At 48.9% G+C, this 13065-nt stretch overlaps 1 protein-coding gene across 1 annotated transcript in view; it reads left to right on the top strand.

Moving 5' to 3' along the window:
* LOC137346023 (zinc-binding protein A33-like) overlaps positions 1-12216 on the top strand; it is a 31298-nt gene extending 19082 nt beyond the window's left edge. Inside the window, exons 3-6 of the mRNA XM_068009321.1 lie at positions 1880-2113; positions 6155-6177; positions 6475-6590; positions 11359-12216. Of these exons, the coding sequence (XP_067865422.1) occupies positions 1880-2113; positions 6155-6177; positions 6475-6590; positions 11359-11903 (918 nt within the window). The 3' untranslated portion in view covers positions 11904-12216. The remainder of the gene's footprint in view (positions 1-1879; positions 2114-6154; positions 6178-6474; positions 6591-11358) is intronic.
* The last annotated feature ends 849 nt before the right edge of the window (positions 12217-13065 follow it).

The following is a 13065-nucleotide window of genomic DNA, read 5'->3' as shown; positions in this document are numbered from 1 at the left end:
GGTGTCCGCCGGTACGCTTGAGGCCTTCCGCGACCGGTGGGCACCGCAGGGACTGGAGTGCATCGTCGACGCCGAGAATGGCATTTTAATTTGAGTTTTTTTTGTTTATTTATCTGGTTTTAATAAAGTTATTTTAAAAATATAAGTGTGTATATAAAGGGGGCCTGAGGAATAAAGGCCCCCTCGACATAAAAAAATATATCAAGGGCGCCTGGGGTATAAAGGCCCCCTCGACATAAAAAAAAAGGGGTTAGATACAGAGTAAAGCTCTATTTACACCTCTAGTTCTCAAACTTTTTCATGTGTGGACCACTTAGGCGGGGGCTAATGACCCCGGGCACCACCTACCGATCCCACCCCACCTGCTTTCACTGCCACCGCAAAACAAAATTCATCAGAATTAATGGGAACTTATGGAAATGATAAATATTTTGCTGCTTTTTCGCAACTTAAATGTAATAAATGTATGTGCAATTTTTTAATTAAATATCATAAATAAATTATTAATTCATGCCAGAAACAAGAGGATAGACATTTTCATATTATAAACAGGAGAACACATTTATTTGAAACATTCTAATGTTATAGAATAATCACAATAAACTGCTGTTATCTCACATCGAAATTAATTGAACAAAATCAACAGGAATATAAATCGAGTGGTGGGGGGTGAGGGTTTTGGCCTGTTCTCTCATATGGCCTCAGCCCTGGCATTGGGCGTCAGTGACTTACATTTTGGGACAGTCCGCAGACCACCGGGAGGACTCTCGTGACCACACTTTGAGAACCACTGCTCTGCACTGTGATACCGAACACTCTCAGAGCAGCAGTGGTACTGAGGAGAGAAGGAGGTGGTGGGAAAGAGTGAACTGGGTGAGTCGAGACTGTTGGCTTGACCTAACACACAGGCCGCAGTTTGGCCAACAGTTCCCTACCTTATCCCAGTCCCTGTCTCAGAAGGGAGCTTCCTGCTGTACCAGCAAGACCAGTTCTCATTTATCACATCCAGTACCCTGTGGTCTTCCTAAGCTAGGCTGACAATTTAGCACCAAATTGGAGCAATGGCGCAGTGGTTAGCACCGCAGCCTCACAGCTGCAGCGACCCGGGTTCAATTCTGGGTACTGCCTGTGTGGAGTTTGCAAGTTCTCCCTGTGTCTGCGTGAGTTTCCTCCGAGTGCTCCGGTTTCCTCCCACATGCCAAAGACTTGCTGGTTGATAGGTAAATTGGCCATTATAAATTACCCCTAGGATAGGTAGGTGGTAGGGAAATATAGGAACAGGTGGGGATGTGGTAGGAATATGGAATTAGTGTAGGATTAGTGTAAATGGGTGGTTGATGGTCGGCACAGACTCGGTGGGCCAAAGGGCCTGTTTCAGTGCTGTATCTCTAAACTAAAAAAAAAACAATTATGTACAGTGGGCTCACTCGGAACAGGGTTGACTGCCTGACTCATTTCAAATAGGATCCAGATAAGAGGAGACTTCCATCTCAGTATGAACCTCAGTCCCAGAGATGAAAGGTCACTGCCTGTCCCTCGACACTAATTAGTCTCAGAGGTGAAAGGTCAGTGTCTGACCTACTGCAACTGTCCAGTCCCAGAGGTGAAAGATCAGTGGCTGAGCCACTTCAGCACCCAGTCCCAGAGGTGAAAGGTCCGTATCTGACCCGCTGCAACTGCCAATTCCAGAGGTGAAAGGTCAGTATCTGATGCACTGAAACAGGCCCGTCCCAGAGGTGAAAGGTCAGTGTTTGACCAAATGCAACTGTCCGGTCCCAGAGGTGAAGTATCAGCTTCTGTCTCAATGTGCAACTGTTCCTCACCTCTTCCAATGTTCAGCACCCTCTTCATTGCTGAGTTCATGCTTTTGCTTCCAAAGGGGACAATCGAGAGTCTGACCCGACACGTCTCGGAGGAGTTTGCGCGAATGCGCCAGTTCCTGGACCAGAGGGAGCAAGGCGTCATGAAGGAGCTGGCCGAGCACACCAGCAGCCTGCTGCAACCCTTGGAAGAAAACCTGCGATGCATCCAGCGAGCTCTGATCTCCATTCAGAAGGATATCATATACTGCCAGGACGCTGCCAATCAACGAGACAGCCTGCAGTTCCTACAGGTAGCAGGGTAGAGACACTAAGACAACCAGACATATTCCTAGTGCTCCCACCTCCAACTGCCCCAGCCTCACTCAGCCTTTCTTTGGGATTGTTCCTCAATATTTTTATAACAATAAACAAAAATAAATGATACACCCAATTTTTTCTTTGATGGCCCGGTGATTTTTCTCGGTTAGCTGGTGGCATCCGTGTCCTGGAGATCGATCCTTTCATCCCTGGATACTCCTGGGTAAGCCTGTAACAGGGGAGAGACTGGGAAAGGAGCCTTCCAGGAGGTGGGAGCATCCTTTCATTTTGACAACAACAACTGGCATTAATATAGCATCTTGAATATATCAAAACATCCCAAGGCACTTCACAAGATGGTTATTGATCAAAATTTGACACCAAACCACGTCAGGAGATATTAGGTCAGATGACCAAAAGCTTGGTCAAAGAGGTAGGTTTTAAGGAGCGTTTTAAAGGAAGAGAGAGAGGTTTAGGGAGGGAATTCCAGAGCTTAGGGCCTTGGCAACTGAAGGCATGACCGCCGATGGCAGAGCGATTAAAATCAGGGATGCTCAAGGGGCCAGAATTAGATGAACGCAGAGCTCTCGGAGGTTTGTGGGGCTGGAGGTGATTGCAGAGATAGGGAGGGACGAGGACACGGAGAGATTTGAAAACAAGAATGAGAATTGTAAAATGGAGGCATTGCTTAACCTGGAGCCAGTGTAGGTCAGCGGGCACAGGGATGATATTGTTCGTGAGAATTACCTGGCTTGCAGGAGAAAGGGCTTAGAATGATATAGAATTTTACAGCATAGAAACAGGCCATTCGGCCCCGCTGGTCTATGCCCATGTTTGTGCTCCACATGAGCCTGCGCATCCCATCTGCCTTCATCTCATCCAAGCAACACTCCCTTCTATTCCTTTCTCCCTCATGTACCTATCTAGCATCCCCTTAAATGCATCTATGCAATTTGCCTCAACTACTCCATGTGCTGGCATGCTCCTGGTGTTTATCTTCCCTCATTGGCCACCGTTTTTCATAAGGATAGTAGAACGCGGATCGGGAATGCTAAGGCCCTTTTTTCCATTTTGTAGTGCCACCACGGCAGTGTTCTGCACTGAGGTCCTCGCCCCTTCAGCTGGGGATATCCCCGCACCGCCCCCAATACCAAACTAAATCGAATAGAATGGATATTTCAGGTGCAAACACAAGGCTGCATAGTACACGGAGATACCACTGTAGATCATCTGTGGTGTCCCAGAGGTGTTCATTGTTTGGTAAAGGGTAGGTCACGTTTGACTCACCTAGTTGATTCTTTTGGAGGTCACTAGCATGGGGATGGACTTTCAGAAGGCATTTGATGAGGTTCTTGACGAGAGGTCATTAACAAAATTTGAGATCACCTGTTGACAAGAATTGGTCATTGGTTGGGGGACAGGAGAGAGTAGGGATACAGGGAACATTCTCTGATCTGTTGGATGTAACAAATGGTGTTCCACAGGGATTTGCCTTAGTGCCTCAGCTTTTCACCATATATATTAATGACTTTCTTTATTTTTCTTTCATGGAATGTGGGCATTCACCTGAGAGGGCAGACAGGGCCTTGGTTTAACATCTCATCCAAAAGACGGCACCTCCAAGAGCAGAGTGCAGCATTCCCGCAGGGTCGGATTAGGCGTGTTAACCTAGACTATGTGCTTGAGTCTCTGAAAGGGGACTTGAACCCACAACTTTCCTTACTTACAAGCAACAGTGATACACGCAGAGCCAAGGCCACAACACCATGTCTAGTTTAATTTAAGGTGGATCTGAACTTTATGCGGGAGGCTCTCTTGTTCACACTAGGTGGTTTAGATAAGGCAACAGCATTCGGAATGGAACCTCTCAAACCGCCAGATTGCCTCGAAATCCAAATAGGACAAACCAACAAATAGGACATTTAGGGAGACTTATCAGAGGTAACTGCAAGGTGACCTTTCAGAGTAGCACATGGCAGAGAGAAGATGAATCTGAAACATGACTTCTAATTACACCATGATGGTCGGACAGGGGGGAACACAGACTCAAACTGGTGAAAGGCTCAAAAGAGCGATCCACACATGGGGAGAGCTAATGGGTAAAGCGGGGTAGCGGAGGCAAACATCTGTGGGTCTTTCTGGATGGATGGGCTGAATGGCCTCACTCATCTGCATCTAGTTTGAGACATGAACAACTGAAATGAAAGAAGCTAGCCCGAAGTATGTGTATCTGTGTGTGCATGTGTTTTATAGGCATTTTCTTTTCTGGACAATGACAGAGAACAAGAAAGAGCCATGGGGTTTGAGCATTCCCAGCATTCATAGCAGTAGTGGCAGTCCTCTTATTAAAACAGCAGAGCCTGTTGATTTAATAGAGGACTTTCTGTGCTGTGATGATTGCTGGGATAGACCTGCATCCACCGTGGTAGTGATAGTATTATCATTCATACAGGCTTAAGGGTGCAAGCAAGGAAGCTATGCTTAGCCTTTATAAATCATTGGTTAGGCCTCAGCTGGAGTATTGCATCTAACTCTGGACACCATACTTTAAGAAGGATGTCAAGGCCTTGGAGAGCTTGCAGGGGACTAGAATGGTAGCAGGAATGAAGAACTGCAGTTATGTGAGAAAGAGAAGAAGCTGGGATTGTTCTTCTTAGAGCAAAGAAGGTGAGGGGAGATTTAATAGATGTGTTCAAAATAGTGAATGATTTTGAAGGGTAAATAAGGAGAAACTGTATTCCCCAGAAGGAAGGTTGGTAACCAGAGGACGCAGATTTTAAGATAATTGGCAATAAAACCAGAGGTGAGATAAAGAATCTTTTTTATGCAGTGAGTTGTTGTGATCTGGAATACACTGCCTGAAAGGGCAGTGGAAGCAGATTCAATTGTAACTTTCAAAAGGGAAATTGGATAGATAATTAAAAAGGAAAAGCTTGCAGTGCCACGGGGAAAGAGCAGGGGAGAGAGATTAATTGGATCGATCTTTCAAAGAGCTTTCATAGATTCTATGGTATCTTGACTGAAACTACAGAATCTGCAGATTCAATAGAGGACTTTCTGTGCTGCAATGATTGCTGGGATAGTCCTACATCCGTTGCTGTGTCTTGCTTTCTTTTACCCTCCAGCTAGAAAAAGTGAAAAGAACTTGCAAATTCCAGCTCTAGGTGGACTGTGAAAGAGAAAAACAAGCACAGCAAAAAAAAAAGCCCCCTCCCCAATGCCTGTCCGCCATCTAAAAGGCACAAGTCAGGCGTGTGATGGCATTCTCTCCACTTGCCTGGCTGGGTGCAGCTCCAAAAATACTCAAGAAGCTCGACACCATCCAGGATAAAGCAGCCCGCTTGATCAGAACCCCATCCACCACCTTAAACACTCACTCTCTCCACCACCAACGCACAGTGGCAGCAGTGTGTACCATCTACAAGATGCACTGCAGCAACGAACCAAGGCTCCGGCGACAGCACCTTCCAAACCCGCGACCTCTACCACCTAGAAGGACAAGTGTAGCAGATGCATGGGAACATCACCACCTGCAAGTTCCCTTCCAAGTCACACGCTATCCTGACTTAGAACTATATCACCGTTCCTTCACTGTCACTGGGTCAAAATCCTTGAACTCCTTAACTGACAGCACTGTGGGTGTCCCTGCACCACATGGACTGCAACGGTTCAAGAAGGTGGCTCACCACCACCTTCTCAAGGGCAATTAGGGATGAGCAATAAATGCTGGCCTTGCCAGTAAAGCCCACATGAAACAGAGAATGCCATAGAGGGAAAGGAGAGGAGGAGTGAGGAAGGATCTATTAATGTCACAGGGCAAACTCTCACAGGCTTTGTCAGAGATGAAGCCTTGCTTTCCTTTACCATGTTTATTTTTCAGCATGAGCAACTTCGAGAATGTGACTTGCAACTGCAGATCTCACACAGATGGCGTTCCCCTTGCTTTGTGTCCTCGCCCCTGTCCTATTTCACATCCCTTAACAAATAATGATAGAACTTCCATAAACAACTAACATTTTGTTCTTCTCTTTTAGGAAATCAATTGGCTGAGAGAGAGGTATGTATATCAGTACACCATCTGTTCATTGTACTTCATAGAATCATAGCCTGTCACTGCAAATGAGGAGGCCCTTCAGCCCATCGAGCCTGCGCTGACTCCCAAAGAATGAACTATTCCCTGCCTCGTTTAGCCTTATTACTGATTCTGCTCCCCTCATTGTCACTGGCAGATCAGTCCATGTCCTAACAAACATCTGCATTAAAAAAGGTCTCCTCACCTCACCCGCTGTTACGTTGCTGTTGATCCTATGCCCTTCAGTTCCTGACTCACCGAATGTATTATTACTGTACACAGGCCCCATGAGGAGATTCAGCACCCCTCCGTGGTCTCTGCGAAGCTGTGCCTAGGGCTATTTAAAGGGCCCCTCCAGTACCGAGTGTGGAAGGAGATGAGGAACAGTATCAGCCCAGGTAAACAATTCATCGGCAGAGAGAAACAAAAATATGCTGCAGCCGCTGAAAATCCGAGATAAAATCGGGCAGGGCTGATAAATACACAGCAGGTCAGTCAGCGTGTATACAGAGGGAATGGAGTGGTTTATTAGAGTATTCACTGGTCTTCGTGGTCCAGTTTCCCGAGGTTCCGTGCCACTGGCAGGAGCAGGCCCACACTATTCCTTTACCTCCAGACTCGATTATTTCAATTCCCTCCAGGCCAACCTCCCATCTCCCACCTTCCACAAACTTCAGCTCATCCAAAACTCACACCAAGTCCTGTTCCTATATCACCTCCCCTGTGCCGGTTGACCTACATTGGCTCCCGGTCCGGCAACATTTTTTAATTCAATTTTAAAATTCTCATCCTTGTTTTCAAATCCCTCCATGGCCTCGCTATCTCTGTAATCTCCTCCAGCCTCACAACCCTCTGAGATATCTGCAATCCTCTAATTCTGCCCTCTTCAGCATGCCCAATCCACAATTGGTGGCCGTGTCTTCAGCTGCCTAGGCCCTAAGCTCGGGAATACAGTCCCTAAACCTCTCCGCCGCTCAACCTCACGTTCCTCCTTTACAACTTTCCTCAGAAACAACCTCTTTGGCCAAGTTTTTGGTCACCTGACCTAATATCCCCTTAAGTGGCTTGACATCAAATTTTGTTTTATAATGCCCCCCGTGAAGTGCCTTGAGACATTTTACTATGTTAAAGGGGCTATATAAATGCAAATTGTTGTTGACATTAATGGAGGGCATATCATGGGCAGTACAGATGTAATTATCCATGAAGCTGCCCACCGCTCGTGAAGCACAGACAGTGAGGTGAGGACCAGACCCTGAGGTAAGATCCAGATGGTGATCTGATGCCCAGACAGAAAGGCCAGGGCCAGACAGTGAGGTCTGGTCCAGAGGGTCATGTGAGGCCCAGATGGTGATGTGAAACCCAGACAGTGAGGCCAGGCCCAGACAGTGAGGCAAAGGCCAGTGAGGCAGGGGCCAGACGGTGAGGCCAGGCCTTGATAATGAGGCCAAGCTCAGATGGTGAGGCCAGGCCGAGACGGTGAGATGCGGGCCAGACAGTGAGGCGGGACCCAGACGGTCAGGCCAGGCCTTGATAATGAGGCCAGGCTCAGATGGTGAGGCCAGGCTGAAACAGTGAGGTCTGGTCCAGAGGGTCATGTGAGGCCCAGATGATGAAGTGAAACCCAGTCAGTGAGGCCAGGCCCAGACAGTGAGGTGAAGGCCAGTGAGGCAGGGGCCAGCTGGTGAGGCCAGGCCTTGATAATGAGGCCAGGCTCGGATGGTGAGGCCAGGCCGAGACGGTGAGATGGCCAGACAGTGAGGCGGAGCCCAGACGGTGAAGCCAGGCATGGACGGTGCGGCCAGGCCCAGAGAGTGATGCCAGGCTCAGAGGGTGAGTACAGCCCCAGAGTTTTTTTTTAATGTTGTCCTTGACAGTTGAATTGGATCCCAACACCTCAGTGATTGGCTTCATCCATTGAGATTGGCTGCTTGGGGTGATGTACTGAGCAGCTACTGGTACCAGTAGAACTGCCCCCCCTACCAGATGCAGGGCTCCGACGCGAGATGGGCATGGGAGGAAAAATATTGTTTGCAAGGACCTGCCCACCACTAATTCTAATAGCCCACAATGTGGAAAATTTCCCTGCTATGACCTAGTGACAAGAAGCAGGACAAAATCAATTTGGCCAATTACCGCCCCATCAATCTACTCCCAATCATGAGCAAAGTGATGGAAGGGGTCGTCAACAGTGCTATCAAGTGGCACTTGCCCAGCAATAACCCTCCACCACTGACGCACAGTGGCAGCAGTGTGTACTATATACAAGATGCACTGCAGCAACTCACCAAGGCTCCTTAGACAGCACCTTTCAAACCCACGACCTCTAACATCTAGAAGGACAAGGGCAGCAGATGCATGGGAACACCACCATCTGCAAGTTCCCCTCCAAGTCACACACCATCCTGACTTGGAACTACATCGCCGTTCCTTCACTGTCGCTGGGTCAAAATCCTGAAACTTTTTAAATTCATTCACGGGATGTGGGTGTCGCTGGCCAGGCCAGCATTTATTGCCCATCCCTAATTGCCCTTGAGAAGATGGTGGTGAGCTGCCTTCTTGAACCGCTGCAGTCCATGTGGGGTAGGTACACCCACAGTGCTGTTAGGAAGGGAGTTCCAGGATTTTGACCCAGCGACAGTGAAGGAACGGCGATATAGTTCCAATACCTACCCCACATGGACTGCAGCGGTTCAAGAGGGCAGCTCACCACCACCTTCTCAACAGCATTTAGGGATGGGCAATAAATGCTGTCCTTGCCAGTGATGCCCACATCCCAAGAATGAATTTAAAAAAAGGCTGGGACCTGTTATCAAACACGACACTTAGCCCGATAATTCATGGATTACAGGCATAATTCAGTCTGTCGGGGATTATTGAATGCGTTTAGATAACACCTTTCACAATCCCAGGAGATCCCAAAGAGCTTCACAGCCATTACTCTTGTAATGTAGAAAATGCAGCATCCAGTTAACAGCCAGTCACAAACAGCAATGCAAGAAGGACCAAATCATCTGCTTTAGTGATATTGGGTGAAGGACAAATATTGGCCAGAACCTCAGGGAAAACATCTGCTTCAAGATCATGGGATCATTTCATTCCACCTGAGAGGGCAGACAAGGCCTCAGTTTATTATCTCATCTGAAAGACAACACTTCCTGTCAGTCTAATTACATGCTCAGGTCAGGTCCTCCAAGTGGGCATGAACACACAACCTGTTGGCCCACAGCTAAGTGTGCTACCCACTGTGCCACAGCTGACATCTTTGATATATTTATATTGCAGAATAATAGAACAGGTCACCTCCAAGATGTCCCCAGGCTCAGTCTGCTATATCGTGCTGAGCTAGCTGAATGGCACTTGGGCTCTGGATTCTTTCACTGAGACCCACAGTTAGGAAGAATAAATCAGACAGGGTTCCCACTCCTGGTCATCTATCCAGTGACACCAGCAAGATCACCCAAGGCCTGTTAGACACACCAGGGGCCTTCTTGGCTCACCAGAGGCCTGCCTGGCTCACCAGAGGCCTGCCTGGCTCACCAGAGGCCTGCCTGGCTCACCAGAGGTCTGCCTGACTCACCAGAGGCCTGTCAGACACACCAGAGGCCTGCCTGGCTCACGAGAGGTCTGTCAGACACACCGGGGGCCTGCCTGGCTCACCAGAGGCCTGCCTGACTCACCAGAGGTCTGTCAGACACACCAGGGGCCTGCCTGGCTCACCAGAGGCCTGCTTGACTCACCAGAGGCCTGTCAGACACACCAGGGGCCTGCCTGGCTCGCCAGAGGTCTGTCAGACACACCAGGGGCCTGCCTGACTCACCAGAGGTCTGTCAGACACACCAGAGGCCTGTCAGACACACCAGGGGCCTACCTGACTCACCAGAGACCTGTCAGATACACCAGAGACCTGTCAGACTCACCAGGGGGCTGTCAGACACACCAGAGGTCTGTCAGACTCACCAGAGACCTGTCAAATACACCAGGGGCCTGTCAGACACACCAGGAGCCTGTCTGACTCACCAGATGCCTGTCAGACTCACCAGAGGCCTGCCTGACTCACCAGAGACCTGTCAGATACACCAGAGACCTGTCAGACTCACCAGGGGGCTGTCAGACACACCAGAGGTCTGTCAGACTCACCAGAGACCTGCCAGATACACCAGAGGCCTGCCTGACTCACCAGAGACCTGTCAGATACACCAGACACCTGTCAGACTCACCAGGGGCCTGTCAGACACACCAGAGACCTGTCAAATACACCAGATGCCTTTCAGACTCACCAGAGGCTTACCAGAGGCCTGCCTGACTCGCCAGGGGCCTGTCAGACTCACCAGAGGCCTGTCAGACACACCAGGGGCCTGCCTGACTCACCAGGGGCCTGCCTGACTCACCAGAGACCTGTCAGACACACCAGGGGCCTGCCTGACTCACCAGGGGCCTGTCAAATACACCAGGGTCCTGTCAGACACACCAGGGGCCTGCCTGGCTCACCAGAGACCTGTCAGACATAGCTGGGACCTGCCTGGCTCACCAGAGGCCCATCAGACATGGTCAGGGAGCTGTTGGACTCACCCAGTGTTAGCCATGCTCACCCAGAGGCCTGCAAGACTCAGAAGAGGCTGTTGGACTTCCCCAGGGGCTGCCGGACACACCTAGGGGACTATCGGACTCACCAGGGGCCAGTGCTGGAGTTAAAATCCCTCTTTAATCAAGAGAAGAACATGAGAATATCTAAATTTTTCCATAATTGTAACCCATTGGCAAAATTACCCGTTGTTTATCTGGAAATTTCTGGGAATTAAATTTCTCTAACCAGTTATCATTTACAGGCAGAAATTACGCCATTCAGGGGTAATGCCAGGAAGCACTTCTTCAAATAAAGGGTAGAGGAAATCTGGAACTCTTGCTCTGAAAAGCTGTGGAGGCCAGGGATCAATTGAAAGTCCCTAAACTGAGATAGTTAGATTTTCGTTAGGTTAGGCTATTAGGGTTACAAATCAAGGCGGGTAGCTGGAGTTATGGTACATATCCATCATGATCTAACTGAATAACGGAACAGGTTCAAGGGGCTGAATGGTCGCCTTCTGTTCCTGCGTCCCTAGATGTTCCGACTCCCAAAAATCACAATTTCCGATTGACTAATATGCTTCCTCTTCTTTGTCACAGTCCCAGCGTCGCTGACCCTTGACCCGAACACCGCCAACCCCTGGCTCGTCCTGCTGGAGGACATGACCAGCGCCGGGGTCAACGAGACGTGGCAGGAGCTCCCCGACGACCCGGGGAGGTTCGACCCCTCCCCCTGCGTCCTGGGTTCAGAGGGATTCGAGACAGGGAGGCATTACTGGGAGGTGGAGGTGCGGCACAAGACGGAGTGGGTGATCGGGGTAGCGAGGGAGTCAGCCCAGAGAAAGGGGGACATCACTCTGTCCCCGCAGGACGGCTACTGGGCCATGTGGCTCCGGAACGGCAGCAACTACCGGGCCCTGACCTCGCCCCCCACCCGGCTGGTCCCAACGTCTGACCCAGGCAAGGTTGGAATTTACCTGGACTACGAGGGAGGGCAAGTGTCCTTCTACGACGCTGACCGCATGTCCCACCTCTACACTTTCACCGCCACTTTCACCGAGAAACTTTACCCGTTCTTCAGCCCAGGATTGAGGGACGGCCGGAAGAACTCAGCTCCAGTTACAGTCTATCAGCTCAAGCTATAGACTGGGGCAGAACTGGGAATAAGTTTGGTCTCAATGGGTCACTGAGGTGTGGGCCATGGGAAGAAAAAGAAAAGGACTTGCCTTAATATAATGTCTTTCACAACCCCAGGATATGCCAAGGTGCGTTACAGCCAATGAAATGTAGTCTCTGTTGTAACTTAGCAAACAGGGCAGCCAATTTGCACACAGCAAGATCCCACAATGTGAGCATCTGAAATAAAAGCAAAATACTGCGGATGCTGGAAATCGGAATTAAAAACAGCAAGTGCTTGGAAATACTCGGCAGGTCGGGCAGCATCTGCGGAGAGAGAAACAGAGTTAGCATTTCGAGTCAGAAATAACTTCTTCAGAACTGAGGAAGGTCGAACTGTGATGGGTTTTATGCTGTTAAAAGGGGGGAGCAAGAGGAAGAACAAAAGGGATGGTCTGTGATAGGGTGGAGGGTGGGAGAGATTAAATGACAAAGATGTCCTGGAATGGAGGGCAAAGGGAGTGATAATAGTTGCAGTAAAAGACAAAGTATTTGTCCAGACAGAGTATTAATGGTAGAATAATGAACAGCTCTGTCTGAAAGCAAAAACATGAAAAAAAAGTTTAAGACGAGCACAAGGTTCAAAAAAGACAATCAAATTGGGGGTCATGGTCTGAAATTATTGAACTCAATGTTGGGTCCAGAGGCTGTAAAATGCGTAATCGGAAGGTGAGGTGCTGTTCCACGGGGTGTCGAGGCTGATGGAGAAGTGGACCAAGGTGTTTTTTTTAACCTTGTGCTAGTCTTAAACTTGTTTTTTATGTTTTTGCTTTTGGACAGAGCTGTTCATTATTCTGTCATTAACCCTCTCTCTAAACAAATGCTTTGTCTTTTGCTGCAACGATTATCACTCCCTATGCCTTTTGTTCTATAACATCTTTATTATTTAATCTCTCCCACTCTCGACCCTATCACAGACCTTCCCTTTAGTTCTTCCTCCTCCTCCCCCTTTCATTAGCATACCACCCATCACATTTCTGCCTTTCTTCAGTTCAGAAGAGGCATATCCAACTCGAAACATTAACTCTGTTCGTCTCCCTACACCTGCTGCCAAACCTGCTGCCAGAGTATTCCCAGCACTGCAGTGTCAGCCTTGATTTTTGTGCTCCCAGGACAGGTACAGCACGGGGT

This window comes from Heterodontus francisci, chromosome 29 (genome assembly GCF_036365525.1).
Source record: "Heterodontus francisci isolate sHetFra1 chromosome 29, sHetFra1.hap1, whole genome shotgun sequence".
In the NCBI taxonomy this organism is placed as follows: domain Eukaryota; kingdom Metazoa; phylum Chordata; class Chondrichthyes; order Heterodontiformes; family Heterodontidae; genus Heterodontus; species Heterodontus francisci.
The sequence above is the reverse complement of the archived record's forward strand: the minus strand, read 5'-3'. Positions and strand labels throughout refer to the sequence as shown.